At 44.8% G+C, this 21,346-nt stretch overlaps 1 protein-coding gene across 7 annotated transcripts in view; it reads right to left on the reverse strand.

Moving 5' to 3' along the window:
* The window catches only part of LOC140393076 (exocyst complex component 6-like), a 246,763-nt gene that overhangs the window by 167,418 nt on the left and 57,999 nt on the right, over positions 1-21,346 (reverse strand). For all 7 annotated transcript variants that reach the window (XR_011935482.1, XM_072479077.1, XM_072479078.1 and 4 more), the window contains exons 3-5: positions 21,255-21,302; positions 21,054-21,144; positions 8,068-8,113 (exon numbers count right to left, since the gene is read on the reverse strand). Coding sequence is in view for 6 of the 7 variants with exons in the window: in XM_072479077.1 (XP_072335178.1) it covers positions 8,068-8,113; positions 21,054-21,144; positions 21,255-21,302 (185 nt within the window). In the remaining variant the exon portion in view is untranslated. The remainder of the gene's footprint in view (positions 1-8,067; positions 8,114-21,053; positions 21,145-21,254; positions 21,303-21,346) is intronic.

Genomic DNA, 21,346 nt, shown 5'->3' on the forward strand with positions numbered 1-21,346 from the left:
TCCTGCTATCAGTCTAAATTGTCCTTTTACAAATTTAAAGTGTACCTCGTGTTGCTTTAACATTCACTTTTAAAAAAATAAATTTGGAGTACCCAATTAATTTTTTCCAATTAAGGGGCAATGTAGCGTGGCCAATCCACCTAGCCTGCACATCTTTTGGGTTGTGGGGGCAAAACCCACGCAAACACGGGGAGAATGTGCAAACTCCACATGGACAGTGACCCAGAGCCAGGATCGAACCTGGGACCTCGGCGCCATGAGGCAACAGGGCTAACCCACTGCGCCACCATGCTGCCCCAAACATTCACTTTCAAATGATTTTTCTTTACCTTTTTCATACTATTTACCAGCTAATATTCATTTAAGATCACATCAGAGGCCTCAAGTCTGAAAAGCTCAAAGTTCCAATTTTTATTCATATTTCATATTCAACACTAGAGATCAACTTTGTGACTCTTCCCTGCAATGACTCCACTGACAGTGCTCCATGCTCCTGGGGTGTTTGGGGTCAGGATTTTCAGACCGCCACCATCCCACTTTATGTTGAGATTGCGGTGGTGTGGGATCGTGACTGGGTTGATGGCGGTCAAGGATTTTAATTTTAAAATAAATGGTTTAAATTTCAATTGCCATAATAGAAATGAAATGAAAATCGCTTATGGTCACAAGTAGGCTTCAAATGAAGTTACTGTGAAAAGCCCCTAGTCGCCACATTCCAGTGCCTGTTCGGGGAGGTTGTTACAGGAATTGAACCGTGCTGCTGGCCTGCCTTGGTCTGCTTTCAAAGCCAGCGATTTAGCCCTGTGCTAAACAGCCCCTAAAAGCACCAATTACCACAAGGCATTGAGGCTCACTTCCACATCAAAATCATTAAAAGGTAAGAATTGCACAGTGGCTAGCACTACTGCCTCACAGCACCAGGTACCCAGGTTCAATTCCAGCCTTGGCTTACTGAGTGAAGTTTGCACCGTCTCCCCATGTCTGCGTGGGTTTCCTCCCAGAGTCCAAAGATTGCAGGTTAGGTGAAGTTACAGGGATAGGGTGAGGGAGTGAGGGCCTATGTAGGGTGCACTTTCAGAGGGTCGGTATAGGCTCAATGGGCTAAATGGCTTCCTTTTGCATTGTAGGAATTCTATGGTTTCACCCCTCTATTTCTGACTTATTCAGTGCTGTGAGCACAAGAGGGACCCAGGTTCATGTTCACCTTCTGCAATGCCCAAGCACAGAATTTGGGGGGCTAATGATGATCTATAACTGTAGAAGCATTTTTGCCAAAAATGCCTTTTTATGTTTGAGAGAATAAATCTCAAACAAAATCAATGTTTACAGTTTGTACAGCTGTCAGGCAAAAATGCCTCAAATTAGGTTGTAACCCTTCCTTTAACACAAGTCTTCATGGTTTCTCTACATTCAATGTGGATTTGCAATCCGACAGGATGGAGAAATCAAATCATGTTTATAGCTAGGTTATTGATGTTTGGCGTAATTAGGGTGATCAATCATCTCAGAAAATTATTACATGATTGAAGTCTGAAATACAGAGTTGTGGTCTCATTAAATCATAGTTGAATCTATTAGCAAAGCACAGCTGTGGCATACAAATTTAGCGTAGCACGCTTTATACTGCAATCATTTGCTATGTTAATGAGTGCAAGCACATTGTAATGAGAAAATACGGGGGGAAAAAAGGACACCTGTATAATTTCGAAATTAGTTTAGTGTCCAATGATGGATCACTGAAAATTATCTCCTTGTAGCTCCAATGATATTCAGGTTTTGGCTTTACATTGGAAACTATTTCTAATTTGTTCTTTATTAGCAGAAAAAGGGGCAATAACCCCATCATCGATCACGGCCCTGCCAAATGTATTGAAGAAGTCTTCACATATTTATCAGAGTTTGTGCCAATTAAACAAACTATACTGAAATTAGTTTTAGCCAGGGTAGAATATATGCAATATGCAGTGTAAATTTTTTTAGCATATTAAAGCATTATTGAACATAGTTGCAAATGCAACACTGACATTAGGGATAAACTTATTTCTGTAACTTGACAAGTTGAGACATTTTCCACATGAGCAGAATCATAGGCCAACAGTTCTCCAGATTGTCTGCTTTATGGGTGTCGTTTTTGAGTGTTATAGGAATGGAGAAAAATAATAATAACGACCACCCTTTTTATTGTCAAAAGTATGACGTTACTGTGAAAAGCCCCTAGTCGCCACATTCTGGCACCTGTTCAGGTAAGCTGGAATTGAACCCGTGCTGCTGGCCTTTTTCTGCATCACAAACCAACTGTCTAGCCCACTGAGCTAAAAAAAACTAGCACTAAAAAAGGAATAAACATTAGAGACCAAAGTAAATTTGAAACTATTTTTATTCAAATTAAAAATATTACAAGTTTCACATCCAATTTAAAAAAAATAAATGTCACCATTATTTGTGGTCATAAGTGTAAAATGATGGAAAATTCAAGGAAAGAAAGGAAAGCCAAGCAAATTCTGGCTACTAGTAGATTAGTATCAGAATCACGCGAGACAAAAATCATTTAATTATGTTGTGAGCTGCACTAAGAAATTGTAATTTTGTTCTGCTTGCAGGTTTACAAAACACTGATAGCCAAGGATTTTTTTCCCTTTTATTGATTCATGAGATCTGGGCATCACTGCCAGAATTTGTTGCCCATCCCTGGTTATCCTCTTATGATGATGAGCCAACTTCTTGAACCATACTTAGGCGTATACAGCATCTGGCATTGTAATAATCCTCCATTATTTAACTCTGGATTTGGGTTGGCATGGGGCTGAAGATGGGAATCAATTCATTTCTGGAGTCAGAATTCAAGGAAGCAATCTACCTACAAGAGACGCACCCGAGGAGAAGGACCGACGGCGGGTAAGGAAGGGCTGGGTGGGGCAGACATACCACTCATGCTATGGGACGAGGGCCAAGGGAGTAGCAATATTAATTAGTAAGAGGACGAGCTTTACGAAAACCAAGACAGTTACGGACCCAGGGGGACGGTACATCATGGTCAGTGGTGTCCTGGAAGGGGCACCGGTCGTCCTGGCAAATGTGTACGCTCCCAATTGGGACGACACAGAATTCATAAAGAAGACCATGGCAGAAATCCCCGACCTTGACACACACCGACTGATCATGGGGGGGCGACTTCAACTGTGTACAGGACCCACTGACTGACCGATCAAACCCCAGAGCAGGGAAAAAGACTGACATGGCTAGGGAACTAGGAGCATTTATGGAGCAGATGGGGGCGGTGGACCCATGGAGGTTCCTACACCCGGGAGAGAAGAAATTTTCATACTTCTCACAAGTACACAAGGTATACACCCGTATCGACTTCTTTGCAGTGGAGAAATCGGTGCTTCCAGAGATCACGGGAACGGCGTACTCCGCGATCGTTATCTCTGACCACGCTCCACACTATATGGATGTGAGGTTGGAGACAGGCCGTGCCCAGCCCCCCCACATGGAGGCTGGACACGGACCTCCTGGCCGACAAGGCCTTCTGTCAGAAAACATCGCGGGCCATAGGCGACTACATGAGTAACAACCAAAACGGGGAGGTCTCACCCTCCACGTTCTGGGAGGCACTGAAGGCCGTGATTAGAGGAGAGATCATAACCTACAAGGCAAACAGAGATAGGGAAGAGAGGGTGGCCAGGCAACAACTGGTGGACTCCATCCTGGAAGTCGACAGAAAATACTGTAGGGCTGCTGGCGGAGAGGAAAAAACTGCAAATGGACTTTAACTTGCTATCCACTAGGAAAGCAGTGTACCAACTCCGTCAGACTCGGGGGACCTTCTACGAACACGGAGACAAGGTTGGCCGCCTATTGGCTCACCAGCTGAGAAAGCAGGCAGCCACAAGGGAAATAGCGCAGGCAAAGGATAACAGAGACAGACTGGTAACAGAACCAAAGGAGGTCAATCGGGCATTTGAGACCTTCTACCGGGGACTGTACACCTCCGAGCCCCCCCAACGGGGACGCGGGGATGAAACAGTTCCTAGACGGACTGGAACTACCAGTTGTGGGGGAAGACAGACGGGCAGAGCTGGAAGCACCAATAGACCTGGGAGAAATCATGGAGACCATCAGCACCATGCAGGCGGGGAAGGCACCGGGACCCGATGGGTTCCCGGCGGACGTCTACAAAAAATCTGCACCAGTCCTGGCCCCACACCTAAGGGACATGTTCGTGGACTCACTGGCAAGGGGCACCCTGCCCCCAACGCTAGCGCAGGCCACAATTTCACTGATACCCAAAAAAGATAAAGACCTGACGGAATGCGGATCATACAGACCCATTTCACTGCGAAAATGGATGCGAAAATACTCGCAAAGGTCCTGGCCAAAAGGCTGGAGGGCTGTGTACCAGAGGTGGTCGCAGAGGACCAAATCGGCTTTGACAAGGGTAGGCAGCTCACAGCGAACATCAGGCGACTGCTGAACGTAATAATGACCTCCTCTGGGGAGAGAACACCAGATGTGATAGTCTCCCTGGACGCAGAAAAGGCCTTTGACAGAGTCGAACGGAAATACCTCCTCGAGGTACTGGAATGGTTTGGGCTCTGAGCAGGGTTCACCGCCTGGATGAGGCTCTTGTACAACGCTCCCAAAGCGAGCGTCTGAACTAACACCACCAGCTCTAAATACATCCAGCTGCAGAGAGGAACAAGACATGGTTCGCGCTAGCCATCGAACCCATGGTGATAGCCCTGCGGGATGCGAAAAGCTGGGAGGGAATACGGAGAGGAGACAGAGAGCACAGAGTCTCACTCTATGCAGATGACCTGCTCCTCTATGTCTCGAAGCCACAGGAGGGACTGAAGGCAATACTGCAAATGCTTAAAGAGTTTGGAAACTTCTTGGGCCACAAACTTAACCTGGGCAAAAGCGAGGCATTCCCAGTGAACCCAAACGGGGGAGGGAGAGAGCTGGAGGGGCTCCCGTTCAAAACAGCCCAGAACAGATTCCACTACCTGGGGATCTAGATAGCCAAAGACTGGACACAGATCCACAAGTGGAACCTGACCAGCCTGGAGGAAGTAAGAAGAGACCTTCAAAGGTGGGGCTCACTCCCACTCTCCCTGGCGGGGAGAGTGCAGACGATCAAGATGAACGTACTGCCAAGGTTCCTCTTCCTGTTTAGATCCATTCCAATCTTCATCCCCAAGGGCTTTTTCCAAAATGTAGACAGTCTAATCATGGCGTTTGTGTGTGTGTGTGTGTGTGTGTGTGTGTGTGTGTGTGTGTGTGTGTGTGTGTGTGTGTGTGTGTGTGTGTGTGTGTGTGTGTGGGGGGGGGGGTCTCAAAACAGACACTGCAAAGGAGGAAAATCAAAGGGGGCATGACCTTACCAAACCTACAGTACGACCACTGGGCAGCAACGGCAGAAAGACTGAGGGGATGGGTACAAGAACCGCAAAGAGACAGTGGGGTACCCTGGGGCCCCAGAAAGCACACTATTAGAGGACCCGATAGGCACAAGCAACGAGAAGGGGGGGGGGGGGGGGGCTATGTGGGAAAATATATGGACAGCTACTGGACAGAGCCCGGACTCCACTGGACGAGATCAGACAAAAATGGGAGGACGAACTGGGGACAGAGGTAGGATGGGGACTCTGGAGCGAAGCACTGAGCAGGGTGAACTCCACCTCCTCCTGCGCAAGGCTAAGCCGAATGCAGTTCAAAGTGGTGCACAGAGCGCACCTGACCAAAACCCGAATGAGCAGGTTCTTCCCGGTGGTGGAAGCCAAATGTGACTGGTGCCAGAGGGGCCCGGCCAACCACACCCACATGTTATGGGCTTGCCCCAAGCTTGCTGGGTTCTGGACAGCCTTCTCCGAGGCAATGTCCAAGGTTGTGGGGGTGAGGGTGGCAATCCTCGGGGTATCAGAGCAGCCAGAGTCACACATGGGGAAGGGGGCCCAACGCCCTTGCTTTCGCTTCCCTAATCGCACGCCGGAGAATCCTGCTCGGCTGGCGATCGGCAGCACCCACAGCTGCAGACTGGCTCGCTGACTTTCGGAATTTCTCCACCTGGAGAAGATTAAGTACGCCACCCGAGGGTCAGAGGAAGGCTTCCTGGATACTTGGGGCAGTTTGTCGGTCTGTTCTAAAGCCTGTTGAGGCCAACGAGGATTAACCTAATAAGAATTTTTAATTTTTAAAAATTAAAACACCAAGATAGATGAGTTACCAAAAGACTGCGCAACCCAGGGGGGGCAGGGAAACCACGAGAGATGATTCCACTCTGTCCGGAAAATAAAAGAAAAGCACAGCCGAAGCGGGGGGGGGGGGGGGGGAACCATAGACTGATCCAGAGGGCAATGAAAGGCACGTAGGGTCAATTAAACAAAGGGCAAACCTCTGTATGAAGGAAATTAGCGCAGGTGAGAAAAATGTGACAACTGTTTATAAATATGAGAATTGCCAATAAAAAGATTTTATTAAAAAAAAAGAATTCAAGGAAGCTCTGAAATGCAACGTCCCAGGAAGGAGGGTTGCTGGTTTCACAGCAACATGATAATGATAGCCAGAGGGAAAGACAGCCAGAGAGAGAAAACGGTCATCTTATTTATACAAAATTATGCTTTTCAACCCTGAAAATTGTAGCTGGGCATTACACAACGGCATGGGCATTCTTCATGAGACTGAAGCATCAGCTCCATAATTCTCCTTCTAGATGGTCAGCATCTGACTCTTAGGGCGGGAAAATACTCTGATTTGCAATTGCACTGCTTCAGACAATGCAGGAGAGGTTTGCAGAGAGCCCTGCTAATTAACAACACAATGTTATCTGTGTGCCAGAGCTTTTATGCCTGATGTTCATTCCTGCTCAAACAGCAATCCTTCCAAGATGCTGGCAGGCTCAGAAATAGATGGAGATACCTTCCCCACCGATGAAGTATCCTTTTATTAATGACCTTCAACTAGAAAAAGAGGACAGCTTACTGCAAATGCCAGAGTTTGAGAATTATTCTTCAGTTCGAAACTGAATAAATTATGTCCTGATAAGCAACCCCAATAGGGAGGTTGCTTATCAAATTACTTTACACAAACATGGTACACATTGTGGATAAATGTTCCCAAATATATAAATTTTTTCCAACTTTTACTGTACAGGAAGGAAGTTTATGAAGCATATACCTAACAGACTGTGCACACTCAGGAATTTAATGGAATAGATGGTAGCATTTGGCAGTCAAGCATGCAAACCAACAATCTTCTTTGCTTGTTGCACATTGGCCAGAATCCTCCGGTTGCCGAGATTCTCTTTTCCAGCTAGCAGCACACCCCTGCCCGTGGATTTCCTGGTGACGTGGGGTGGCTTGTATGGAAATCCCATCGACAAGTGGCAAGAAGAAAGAATCCCACAGCTAGCGAACAGTGCGCTGACAAAAACATGGTTGGGGGAACTGGGGAATCCCATCAATGATTAATGCATTTACAGCAATTCCATGATACTTTGATTCAATAAGATATCATGCCTGTCTCCCACTATACATGGTTGTGCATCAATTTGGCACAAAAACATCTTTGAATTATATAAATCACATTAAAATGGTTCAGCCTTTTACAGCAGTTTGTCTATTTACTGTACTTCACGGCCAGTGTACAAGTACATTAGTGTTGGTTAGGTACTATATTAGTCATTAATGTAGTTTTATACACTTAGTCAGATATTTAGCATCTTAATTTGTCACTCGTGGCTATCTATGATGTTGTGCATCAAATTTATCATCTAGGGTTAAAGCACAGCATTTGTCACGAAGGGAAAAATAATCAACATAAAAATGTTGCATCATGTAAGTCAACATAAAAATGTTACAGCATGTAAATTAGAATTTCACGAGTGACTAACTCGGCAGTTATGTGCTACCTTTGCACAAACTATGCACTAGAATTATGAATCAAATACTGCCTTCAAACGTTGAAATATTCAGATCTCAGTAAGAAGATATGCCAAGGTCCAATCATTAGACTGTTACAAGAATGCAATGGCAATGGAAAAGGTTAGTGCACAAAATCACAAACTACCTTTTAGCCTTCATCTGTTCTCTCACTTTGCTGTACATTTCTAGTACTAAAAGCAAACGGGAAAGAAAAATAAAAATTAATACAATTCGTAATAAAACAATTATTCTGCTCAAAAACGTTTTGTAGATACATTACATGTGAAATATATGGGAATATTTGGTATGGCTTTTCTTTTACTACTTTAAGTCCAAGCTCAACATGCAAGAACAGTTGGTTATAAATCATTTGGGGTGCTGACCTTTAAGGAAGCTGCATAGTGAGATGCCTCAATTTTTCACTACTGTACTACACAAGAATGTCAAGGCCTCTTATAAATCTTTGTCCCGATGAAACAACACCAAGAGTATGACATTAAATTGCACTGAAACAACACACCAAGAGGCCACATATCAAATCAGATTGGGAAATGAGCAAGCCACTGAGGAACCTCAGTATATAGAGATTGAACTTAAAATCCAGGAATAGGGAAAACCATGATGAAAGCAGGTTTATCCAGCATTCTTGCGTTCAGTCATGAGGTCCCTGAATATATTGCAAGTATAGCACAGCAGTAGATAATCGGAGATAAGAGTTTCAGGCAATAAGTACCTTCACACAACAGCACCAGAAGTATTGAATCATTCATCATTACGCTAGAGACCATACTGCCTGGCAAACACTGAGGCGCTTTAAAATTATGACATCAGAAGAGTCACTTGGATAACGTTAGGCTAAGTTGCTACCATTTAAAAAAATAAATTTAGAGGACCCAATTCATTTTTTCCAATTTAGGGTGGCCAATCCACCTATCCTGCACATCTTTTGGGTTATGGGGACGAAACCCACGCAAACACGGGGAGAATGTGCAAACTCCAGAGGTATGTTCCAGAAACATATATATAGACAAATTCAAAGATACAAGACAATGCTTTGAAACACTTAATTAACTGCAAATGCTTGCATTCAAAGCATTGTCTTATATATATTGAAACAAACCGGTTGGACTTTTAACCTGGTGTTGTAAGACTTGTTACTGTAATCCTTTTTTGGACACCAAGGTCAATTTAGCATGTCCAATCTACCTAACCTGCACGCCTTTGGACTGAGTCGTACTGCTCTGGGAAGAGAACAGGAATATAACAAATTTGCAAACCTCTGGTTTGTTCAACAACATTTTTCTGGCAAGAAAATAATAATAATAATAATATTTCTTGTCACAAGTTCGGAGGAGGAGCAGTCTCTGTCAGGGAGAGAACCTGAGAACATCTAAGACACTCAGAAGGTAAGAAGGTAAGTAAGTGATTTTTACTCATTTTTACTTTTATACCTTTTTCAAATTGTGTGTGTCGGGGGGGAAACTGAAGTGACATCACAGAAAAGCCGTGACCTGAGTGGCTGGTTGGGAATCTACACTAAATTAAAAAAATTAAGCATTGGTAACTAATTCAACATAATTACTTAATTATAATTTAGAGGGGTATCTAAGCCAGAGATCGGAGAGTACTATATTTAGCTTTCGCATTTCTATTAGAAATCTAGTGCTAGGAAACAGATAGTTAACAGTAACTTTGAAATTTTTTTTTAAATATAGTAAAAAAAAAATTTTTTTTAATTTAAATTTGAATTAATTGACGTAATGTCAGTTAGAGGGGTGCAGTGCTCGGACTGCGAGATGTGGCAGGTCCGGGAGGCTTCCAGCGTCCCGGATGGCTTCATCTGCAGAAAGTGCACCCAACTGGAGCTCCTCACAGACCGCATGGTTCAGTTGGAGCAGCAATTGGATGCACTTAGGAGCATGCAGGTGGCGGAAAGCGTCATAGATCGCAGTTATGTAAATGTGGTCACACCCAAGGTGCAGGCAGAGAAATGGGTGACCACCAGAAAGGGCAGGCAGTCAGTGCAGGAATCCCCTGTGGTTGTCCCCCTCTCGAACAGGTATACCCCTTTGGATACTGTCGGGGGGGATAGCCTATCAGGGGAAAACAGCAGCAGCCAGAGCAGTGGCACCACGGCTGGCTCTGATGTTCAGAAGGGAGGGTCAAAGCGCAGAAGAGCAATAGTAATAGGGGACTCTATAGTCAGGGGCACAGATAGGCACTTCTGTGGACGTGAAAGAGACTCCAGGATGGTATGTTGCCTCCCTGGTGCCAGGGTCCAGGATGTCTCCGAACGGGTAAAGGGCATCCTGAAGGGGGAGGGCAAACAGGCAGAGGTCGTTGTACATATTGGTACTAACGACATAGGCAGGAAGGGGCATGAGGTCCTGCAGCAGGAGTTCAGGGAGCTAGGCAGAAAGTTAAAAGACGGGACCTCTAGGATTGTAATCTTGGGATTACTCCCTGTGCCACGTGCCAGTGAGGCTAGAAATAGGAAGATAGAGCAGCTAAACACGTGGCTAAACAGCTGGTGTAGGAGGAAGGGTTTCCGTTACCTGGACCACTGGGAGCTCTTCCGGGGCAGGTGTGACCCATATAAGAAGGACGGGTTGCATCTAAACTAGAGGAGAGGCATAAATATCCTGGCCGCGAGGTTTGCTAGTGTCACACGGGAGGGTTTAAACTAGTATGGCAGGGGGGGTGGGCACGGGAGCAATAGGTCAGAAGGTGAGAGCATTGAGGGAGAACTAGGGAATAGGGACAGTGGGGCTCTGAGGCAGAGCAGACAGGGAGAAGTTGCTGAACACAGCGGGTCTGGTGGCCTGAAGTGCATATGTTTTAATGCAAGAAGTATTACGAGTAAGGCAGATGAACTTAGAGCTTGGATTAGTACTTGGAACTATGCTGTTGTTGCCATTACAGAGACCTGGTTGAGGGAAGGGCAGGATTGGCAGCTAAACGTTCCAGGATTTAGATGTTTCAGGCGGGATAGAGGGGGTTGTAAAAGGGGAGGCGGAGTTGCGCTACTGGTTCGGGAGAATATCACAGCTGTACTGCGGGAGGACACCTCAGAGGGCAGTGAGGCTATATGGGTAGAGATCAGGAATAAGAAGGGTGCAGTCACAATGTTGGGGGTTTACTACAGGCCTCCCAACAGCCAGCGGGAGATAGAGGAGCAGATAGGGAGACAGATTTTGGAAAAGAGTAAAAACAACAGGGTTGTGGTGATGGGAGACTTCAACTTCCCCAATATTGACTGGGACTCACTTAGTGCCAGGGGCTTAGACAGGGCGGAGTTTGTAAGGAGCATCCAGGAGGGCTTCTTAAAACAATATGTAGACAGTCCAACTAGGGAAGGGGCGGTACTGGACCTGGTATTGGGGAATGAGCCCGGCCAGGTGGTAGATGTTTCAGTAGGGGAGCATTTCGGTAACAGTGACCACAATTCAGTAAGTTTTAAAGTACTGGTGGACAAGGATAAGAGTGGTCCTAGGATGAATGTGCTAAATTGGGGGAAGGCTAATTATAACAATATTAGGCGGGAACTGAAGAACATAGATTGGGGGCGGATGTTTGAGGACAAATCAACATCTGACATGTGGGAGGCTTTCAAGTGTCAGTTGAAAGGAATTCAGGACCGGCATGTTCCTGTGAGGAAGAAGGATAAATACGGCAATTTTCGGGAACCTTGGATAACAAGAGATATTGTAGGCCTCGTCAAAAAGAAAAAGGAGGCATTTGTCAGGGCTAAAAGGCTGGGAACAAACTAAGCCTGCGTGGAATATAAGGAAAGTAGGAAGGAACTTAAGCAAGGAGTCAGGAGGGCTAGAAGGGGTCACGAAAAGTCATTGGCAAATAGGGTTAAGGAAAATCCCAAGGCTTTTTACACGTACATAAAAAGCAAGAGGGTAGCCAGGGAAAGGGTTGGCCCACTGAAGGATAGGCAAGGGAATCTATGTGTGGAGCCAGAGGAAATGGGCGAGGTACTAAATGAACACTTTGCATCAGTATTCACCAAAGAGAAGGAATTGGTAGATGTTGAGTCTGGAGAAGGGCGTGTAGATAGCCTGGGTCACATTGAGATCCAAAAAGACGAGGTGTTGGATGTCTTAAAAAATATTAAGGTAGATAAGTCCCCAGGGCCTGATGGGATCTACCCCAGAATACTGAAGGAGGCTGGAGAGGAAATTGCTGAGGCCTTGACAGAAATCTTTGGATCCTCACTGTCTTCAGGGGATGTCCCGGAGGACTGGAGAATAGCCAATGTTGTTCCTCTGTTTAAGAAGGGTAGCAAGGATAATGCAGGGAACTACAGGCCGGTGAGCCTTACTTCAGTGGTAGGGAAATTACTGGATAGAATTCTGCGAGACAGGATCTACTCCCATTTGGAAGCAAATGGACGTATTAGTGAGAGGCAGCATGGTTTTGTGAAGGGGGGGTCGTATCTCACTAACTTGATACAGTTTTTCGAGGAGGTCACTAAGATGATTGACACAGGTAGGGCAGTGGATGTTGTCTATATGGACTTCAGTAAGGCCTTTGACAAGGTCCCTCATGGTAGACTAGTACAAAAGGTGAGGTCACACGGGATCAGGGGTGAGCTGGCAAGGTGGATATAGAACTGGCTAGGTCATAGAAGGCAGAGAGTAGCAATGGAAGGATGCTTTTCTAATTGGAGGGCTGTGACCAGTGGTGTTCCACAGGGGTCAGTGCTGGGACCTTTGCTCTTTGCAGTATATATAAAAATGATTGAGGAAAATGTAACTGGTCTGATTAGTAAGTTTGCAGACGACACAAAGGTTGGTGGAATTGCGGATAGCAATGAGGACTGTCAGAGGATACAGCAGGATTTAGATTGTTTGGAGACTTGGGCAGAGAGGTGGCAGATGGAGTTTAATCCGGACAAATGCGAGGTAATGCATTTTGGAAGGTCTAATGCAGGTAGGGAAACAGTGAATGGTAGAACCCTCAAGAGTATTGAAAGTCAAAGAGATCTAGGAGTACAGGTCCACAGGTCATTGAAAGGGGCAACACAGGTGGAGACGGTAGTCAAGAAGGCATACGGCATGCTTGCCTTCATTGGCCGGGGCATTGAGTATAAGAATTGGCAAGTCATGTTGCAGCTGTATAGAACCTTAGTTAGGCCACACTTGGAGTATAGTGTTCAATTCTGGTCACCACACTACCAGAAGGATGTGGCGGCTTTAGAGAGGGTGCAGAAGAGATTTACCAGAATGTTTCCTGGTATGGAGGGCATTAGCTATGAGGAGCGGTTGAATAAACTCGGTTTGTTCTCACTGGAACGAAGGAGGTTGAGGGGAGACCTGATAGAGGTCTATAAAATTATGAGGGGCATAGACAGAGTGGATAGTCAGAGGCTTTTCCCCAAGGTAGAGGGGTCAATTACTAGGGGGCATAGGTTTACGGTGAGAGGGGCAAGGTTTAGAGTAGATGCACGAGGCAAGTTTTTTTACGCAGAGGGTAGTGGGTGCCTGGAACTCGCTACCGGAGGAGGTGGTGGAAGCAGGGACGATAGTGACTTTTAAGGGGCATCTTGACAAATACATGAATAGGATGGGAATAGAGGGATACGGACCCAGGAAGTGGAGAAGATTGTAGTTTAGTCGGGCAGCATGGTCGGCACGGGCTTGGAGGGCCGAAGGGCCTGTTCCTGGGCTGTACATTTCTTTGTTCTTTAGCTTACATTAACACTGCAATGAAGTTACTGTGAAACGCCCCTAGTCGCCACATTCCGGTACACAGAGGGAGAATTCAGAATGTCCAAATTACCCAACAGCCCGTCTTTTGGGACTGGTGAGAAGAAACCTACGCAGACACTGGGAGAACATGCAGACTCCACACAGACCGTGACCCAAGCTGGGAATTGAATCTGGGACTCTGGCGCTGTGAAGCAACAGTGCTAAGTAGCACAGTGGGTAGCATTGTCATGATAAAAAAATTTGTGAATTCAAACTATAATATTGAAATTCACTGTATAATTCCTGACACGAGGAAAGGGTTTAAAACTATACACAAGTTTGTCCGAATATCTGTACTAAAGACAGGAATTCAAAATCTGAGAACAATCAGAGATAAAGCCTCTAGCGCTGGAGGGAGGAGGAGGAGGAAAGTGCAAGAGGGAAAAATAGCAGTGCAAAATGTCCTAAACCAAAGAGCAGAAATATTTGTGAAAAGTAAAAGAGTAGAATGGTACAACTTGGGATAGAGAAAAAGAAATCCCATTTCCAAAAACCTGTGTCAGCATTGAAAGCATCAGTTTGTATTTACAAATTCACCTTTCTGATACATTTACTTTATGCAGAATTATTCTGATACATTTACTTTCTGAATGAATGAGATTTTCTATTCTAGCAAGAGTGGTCAAAAATTGTATTGAGTTTGTGCATTTACAATGCTGACCTTTACTCTTCACACCTGGTTCTTGACTGTAATTGGCCGGAACCAGGAAAAGGAAAAACAGATGTCAGTGTATTCAAGATGTCGTGGATCCTCCAACTCAAGTAGAAGTGCAAAATGAAATCACATTCAAAATGTTTTTGCAACTCTTTCTTGCATTGAGAAATGTTTTATTTAAAAGGCTAATTATTAACAGGCTGCAGCTTTGAAAATACAATCCAAATCTGATGAGAAACAAAATGAATAGGAAGGACTTATTAACATACTAGTTTAAGGGCAACTATTTACTAAAGGAATGACATTTAAATTGTAATTACACTCCATTCTAGTGTCTTTTCAGGCTTCAAATTAGGAAAGGGCATGTAACAAGTTGAGAATACCGGACTTCATCTATCAATTTGAGAACAGTGCTGTTAAATAGTTCCAACATTTCATCATTGCTTTCAATGTCTTCAAGGGACTCATACTAACTTGTGTTTTTTCAGTTTGGTTACAAAATAGAAGATCAAATAGATAAATGATAAATTTGCACAAGTCAATGGCCACAGTGAAAAATACTTTGTGCAGGGTTCAGCACCCTAGTCCAGAAATGCTATTGCAAGCATAGAACACAGATTCACCTGGATAAAGAGAGACTCAGGTTGTTTGGACTATTTTCACTGGAACAGAGATGGTTAAAATGGAGATTTAATGGTCATTAATAATTATGACTGACTGACCAGAGACATACACCACTTCCCCTGGTTTAGAAATCAATACCACAATCTATTTCAAATGATCACTAAAAAAGCATGGCGAAGGATTAGAAGCAAATTTCTTTACACAAATATTTTTTGGGAGCATGGAATGCTTTGCCACAAGGAAGCACTTGAGACAAAACAACAATAGAATGCGAATGAATATATAATACAGTGTTATGGGGATAAAGCTGGAAGTGGCATTAGTTCTGGGGCAAGGAGATGGTACAAGCAAAACAAAGCAAATAATCTCTTCCTATACTGTCAAATTGTATGGCTCCAGATAATGAATTGTATGGCTCCAGATAACGTAATAGGATCCTGTCACTGGTTTGGAAGGCTGGGATAAGCACAGCCAACAGTGAAATGGTGCCGAATCCCAAAACTAGCCAGTCACAAAAACTGAAATTAGAGACCTCAAATAATTTAGATAGGCTTGATGGGATAAGCAAAGCAGACTACTCTGGTACATAATAAAGATATTTCCCCCAATCAACAGTTCCACATAGACGGAGGTAAGATGTTGAATTGACCCATATTTTGATACGAATGCTGAATGAACTTTTATACATTTTGTTAGTTCAGATTTCAGCATTTAGTTTTTGGTAGCAAATTTTCCATTTTAATGAATTCTACCTGCCAGTGTTCTGCCCACTTGCATATTTTGTCCACACCATTTTAGTATCATCCACAAAACAGAGTTTCTGACAACGATGAACAATCCAAGCTATTGATGGAAACGAGAAGATGCAAGTTTTGAGTTATCTCTGGTATGCCATACTTGACACTTCATGCCACCCCAAAATAAACTCTATATTCTAGTCTCATAGCTTCCTAAACTTCTGGCTAAGAAATTTCTAATTAAGATTCAAACTGAATACTAGAGAGAGGAAGGCAGGCAGGGGATTTGGGTCTTCCGAACCTGATGTATTATTACTGGGCGGCGAATGTGGAGAAGGTACGGAGCTGGGTCAGAGGGGTTGACTCCCAATGGGTCAGAATGGAGGAGAGTTTGTGTAGGGGGTCGGGATTGAAGGCGCTAGCGACAGCGCCACTCCTGATGGCCCCGGGGAGATACACAGGGAGTCCGGTACTAATAGCTTTGTTGAGAATTTGGAGGCAGTTACAAAAGCACTTCGGGTTGGGGGCATGGTCAAGACAAATGCTGATTCGAGAGAACCGTAGATTTGAGCCAGGGAAGTGGGATGGAAATTTTCAGCGATGGGAGGAGAAAGGAATTCGAACACTAAAAGATTTATTTCTTGGTGGTTGTTTTGCAGGATTAAAGGAGCTGGGAGCGAAGTATGGGCTGGAGCAGGGGGAAATATTTAGATACATGCAGGTTCGAGACTTTGCCAGAAAGAAAATAGAGCTTCCCAGTAGAGCCGGCTTCCACATTGCTGGAGGTGGTGCTGACGACAGGGGGACTGGAGAAAGGGGTAGCATCGGCGGTTTACGGGGCTATTTTGAAGGAGGAGAAGGAGCCACTAGAAGGGATCAAGGCAAAGTGGGAGGAAGAGTTGGGAGAGGGTATGGAGGAGGAGTTCTGGTGTGAGGTGCTCCGGAGGGTGAACTCCTCCATCTCGTGAGAGAGGTTGGGGCTGATACAGCTGAAGGTGGTGTACAGAGCACACCTTACAAGGGCGAGGATGAGCCGGCTCTTTGCGGGGGTCGAAGGTGTGTGAGAACGTTGCGGGGGAGGCCCCGCAAATCATATGTTTTGGTCCTGTCCAAAGCTGGAGGATTACTGGAAGGAGGTGTTTAGGGTAATTTTTAAAGTGGTGCACGTGAAACTGGACCCAGGCCGTCGGGAGGCCTTATTCGGGGTGTCAGACCAGCCGGGATTGGAAACGGGCGCGGAGGCTGATGTTGTAGCCTTCGCCTTGTTGAGCGCCCGAAGACGGATCCTGTTAGGGTGGATATCAACTTTTCCACCCTGTGCCGTGGCTGGGGGGGTGGGGGGGGGGGGGGGGGGGGGGGGGGGGGGGGGGGGGGGGGGGGGGGGGGGGGAGAGATCTGCTGGAATTCTTAACGCTTGAAAAGGTTACATTTGAACTGAGGGTAAGGATGGAGGGGTTCTACAATTCATGAGCGTTATTCATTATGCACTTTCGAGAATTGGATCACAGCGAACATTAGGGGGGGGTCGGGGGCTGGGGACTGTATGTGTTAATAGTGACTATGGGTGATTCTGGATTCCTTTTTGTCATTTGTTTATGTTAACATGCGGGCCAATGACTGGGGTTTGGTGGGAGGATGGGATCGTTGTTATTGATATGGGGATTGACATTACATTCATTACTGATTATTGTTTATTGTTGGGTGTACATTTGGGAGAAAATGTGAAGAAGGAGAATAAAGAAATATTTTTTAAATAAAGATTCAAACTGAATCCACAACATGGTGCTTATTCATAGCCTTTTTGCGTAACCGTATCAAATTGTTTTCTTTTTAAGGCTAGGCATCAACGATCATCGGATTGTTTTGATGCTAGACCATATCTCCGGTACGATTTAGTTAGCTCAAGTGAATAAAGTACGAAGTCTTACAACACCAGGTTAAAGTCCAGCAGGTTTGTTTCGATGTCACTAGCTTTCGGAGCGCTGCTCCTTCCTCAGGTGAATGAAGAGGTCCTCACTTCCTTCCCCCCCACCCCCCATGTCTAAGGAAAATCAGGAACAAACTGAGGTTGTAAAATGAAAAATAAACATTGTTGAAAAAGACACAAGAGGTGACAGACAATGGCGACAGGTACGTAATAGTAAGTGGTAAGCTGCAAGGGGAAAGGGTGATGCTGGGACGATGCGGGTTTTATGCGGCACATGTTGGGTCGGATCCCGGACTTGGAAGTGGGGGGCCTGATAATTGGGGGGGGGGGGGGGGAGAGGAGGAGGAGGCCGGCGTCGGCTAAAGTGCTAAGGGGGTTAAAGGTAAGTGGGAGGAGGAGTTGGGGGAGGAGAGGACGTGGGCAGATGCCCTAGGGAGGGTGAACTCTTCCTCTTTGTGCGCGAGGCTCAGCTTCATACAGTTTAAGGTGCTGCTCAGGGCACACATGACCGGGACAAGGATGAGCCGTTTTTTTGGGGTGAGGACAGGTATGTTAGGCGCTCAGGGAGCCCAGCAAACCACACCCATATGTTCTGGGCCCCAGCGCTGGAGGAATTCTGGAAGGGCGTAGCGAGGACGGTGTCGAGGGTGGTAGGATCCAGGGTCTAACCGGGCTGGGGGCTCGCAATATTTGGGGTTGCAGAGGAGCCGGGAGTGCAGGAGGAGAAAGAGGCCGGTATTCTGGCCTTTGCATCCCTGGTAGCCCGGCGAAGGATTCTTCTTCAGTGGAAGGATGCGAGGCCCTCAAGCGTGGAATCCTGGATCAACGATATGGCGGGGTTTATTAAATTGCAGAGGGTGAAATTTGCCTTAAGGGGATCGGTGCAAGGGTTCTTCAGGCAGTGGCAACCGTTCTTGGACTTCCTGGCAGAACGGTAGACAATGGTCAGCAGCAGCAGCAACCCGGGGGGTGGGGTTCTATTTTATTTTTGTTTGTCTATACTGGGGGATCTGAGGGGGTGTATATATTTGCTATATGTTTCGGCGGATGTTAATATATTACTTATGTATGGGGGGGGGGGGAAAGAGGAGGGGGCACTGGGTTGTTTTGTATTTAATTCTATTGGTTTCCTTTTACATTTTGTTGTTGTTATTTTGTGAAAACTTTAATAAAAATTTTTTTTTTTTTTTTTTTTTAAAAGAAAAAGACACAAGAGAACTCTGATCATTCTAAATGAGCAACAGCAGTTGTTGGGTCCATTGGAGCATAATAGACGAGCTAAAGCCTCAAGGAGGCCACATAAGCGGATAATAAACAAACAAAAGAGAACAAGTTGCTGCATCTGTTGCTTGAGGATATCAGTGATGTATCTATGACATCCAGACCAAGTTGAGCAGGTTCTACAATTTGTGGTGAAGACCGTGCGCGTGATCGGGTTCCTGTGAACTGCTGTTGGCTGCAGATCAGACTAGCTCCAAGGTGGATCAGAGCTGAAGTTCCTTGTAAGGGGCAGAGTTTGAAGGACTGTGTGACTGTAGGTGATCACTACAATCGAGTGGAATGCAGAGTTAATTCGTAACATCGGTATTTTAGTGGTTTCTGTTAATTACTTACAGTTTATATTTGACCACACGTTAAACAGGAATTAACAAGAAAATTGTGTTAATTCTGGGTATTAAGAGTATAGGATAGATAATGGCAGGAATTCTCTGGCTGTTGGGATTCTCTGTTCCCGCCGGCAGCATTCCCATGCCCGCGGGTTTCCCGGCAGTGTGCAATGGCTCAATGGGAAATCCCATTGGCAAGATTGACTCTTGTATAGTAGAAAACAGTGGCTTTGTTCCCAGTAAATAACTGGGATTTCAAATTTTGTCTGCTTAACCTATCTCTACCAAAATCAATTCAAACATATATTTTATTTATTATCACATTACTGTTGGTGAAAAATTCCTGTGCCACAATTTCCTACATTATGAAAAAGTACTTTATCCAACGCTTAGCATTGAGATGTCGGAGGTTGTGAATTTAAGTTCTTTCTTTTGTATAATGATGACAATCGCTCATAGAACGTTTATAAATTGTCTAATCTATAGATCAAACATCAATTCGATAGCTCAAATTTAGGAAGAAAGATAACTTCCATTGTAAATTCTAGTTAGTCAGACCCATGTGAAATACAATCTATCCAACACACCGGCAAGCCTTAGCTCAAAAATACAATTTAATGTAACTTCATTAGTCACATGGAATGACGTCAGTCCTTCAGGTTCATTGGAGACGAAGTATACGATAGAAAACACACATCAGGACACTGCAAAGTCCTGACATGTGAACCGATGCAGGAACTGCCCGGGATCCTGTGTGTCTGACTGTGAACTACACTTGGAGAGTTGGAACAGGTCCATGTGACATTCCTTTGTTAGACCATTTAAAGCCTGGTCTAACATCTGGGTAACTCCACAAACCCCCCACCCAGTCAGAAGATCCTGGAAGAAATGCGCAGTAGTTTAGAGTCGGGTAATTTTGTTTTGGTGGGGGGGGGGCAGAGGCAGTGCCACTGCACTGACTAGAAGATGCAGGTCATTGTTAACTATTGCTAAACTAAAGACAATTATTATTTTTTTTAAAAAATAAATTGAGTACCCAATTATTTTTTTCCCAATTTAGGGACAATTTAGCGTGGCCAATCCACCTCACCTGCACATCTTTGGAATGTGGCGGGTGAAACCCACACAGACATGGGGAGAATGTGCAAACTCCACACGGACAGTGACCCAGGGCTGGGATTCGAACCCGGGTCCTCAGCGCCGCAATCCCAGTGCCAACCACTGCGCCACATGCTGCCTGACAATTCTACACTCATACACAAGAAACAGTTTTGAGTTTCCCCCCCCAGCCTTCTTACAGTTCCAAGTCACTAATTCCCTCTTTTGTCACCTCCACTATTGAAAATCAACAGACAAGCTTAGATTTCACTCCACTCACACAAAAAACATAATTCGAATAATAGTTATTTGCCTCAAAACAGTCCAAATGATGAATTTCATCAATTTACAATTATCGTTTGTAACATTTCAGGATAAAGTCACCATCACACATTTTGAGGAAGGGCGTGAGCGTGAAAGGGGGATGGGGCACAGTAGTCATTTTGATCAAATCAGGTCCAAGGGGGCTTGTGTGCTCTATAACAATTAAATTGGCCTATCAGACAAATTGACCGTTTCTTTTCTGTAAAATTAAATGATCAGCAAAAAAGTGTAGTCATCCCAGTCAATGATCCCTTCACGTATAGCAGTCCAATGGGAATGCAGGATTTGTGAATTCACTCAGATTCAAGTCAATTCCTCAAAACGTTCCCAAGCATAGCAAGCCCATGTACTGCATTTTCATAAAACCCAATAGAAACAATAAACTATTGAACTTTCTCACCAGGAAGACACAGCTGAAGTTTCTCTACTGTAGTAGCAATGTTCCTCTGCTGTATCCTGCATCGAATAGTTTCTTCGCTTTGGTTAATCACCTTAGAAAAAATACAAGATGTATTCCAATACCAGTAAATATGTACAAATATTCACAATATAAACAAATACGGACATTCACAGAAATGTTCACACTTCAGCATTTTCTCACCTCTTTTCCTGCATCTTGAAGCCGTCTATTGGTGTCAGTCACCTGAACCTAAAATAAAAATGGGACTTTTAGAAACTAAAACAAGAGACAAA

The sequence above is a fragment of the Scyliorhinus torazame genome, chromosome 16 (assembly GCF_047496885.1).
Source record: "Scyliorhinus torazame isolate Kashiwa2021f chromosome 16, sScyTor2.1, whole genome shotgun sequence".
Taxonomy (NCBI): Eukaryota; Metazoa; Chordata; class Chondrichthyes; order Carcharhiniformes; family Scyliorhinidae; genus Scyliorhinus; species Scyliorhinus torazame.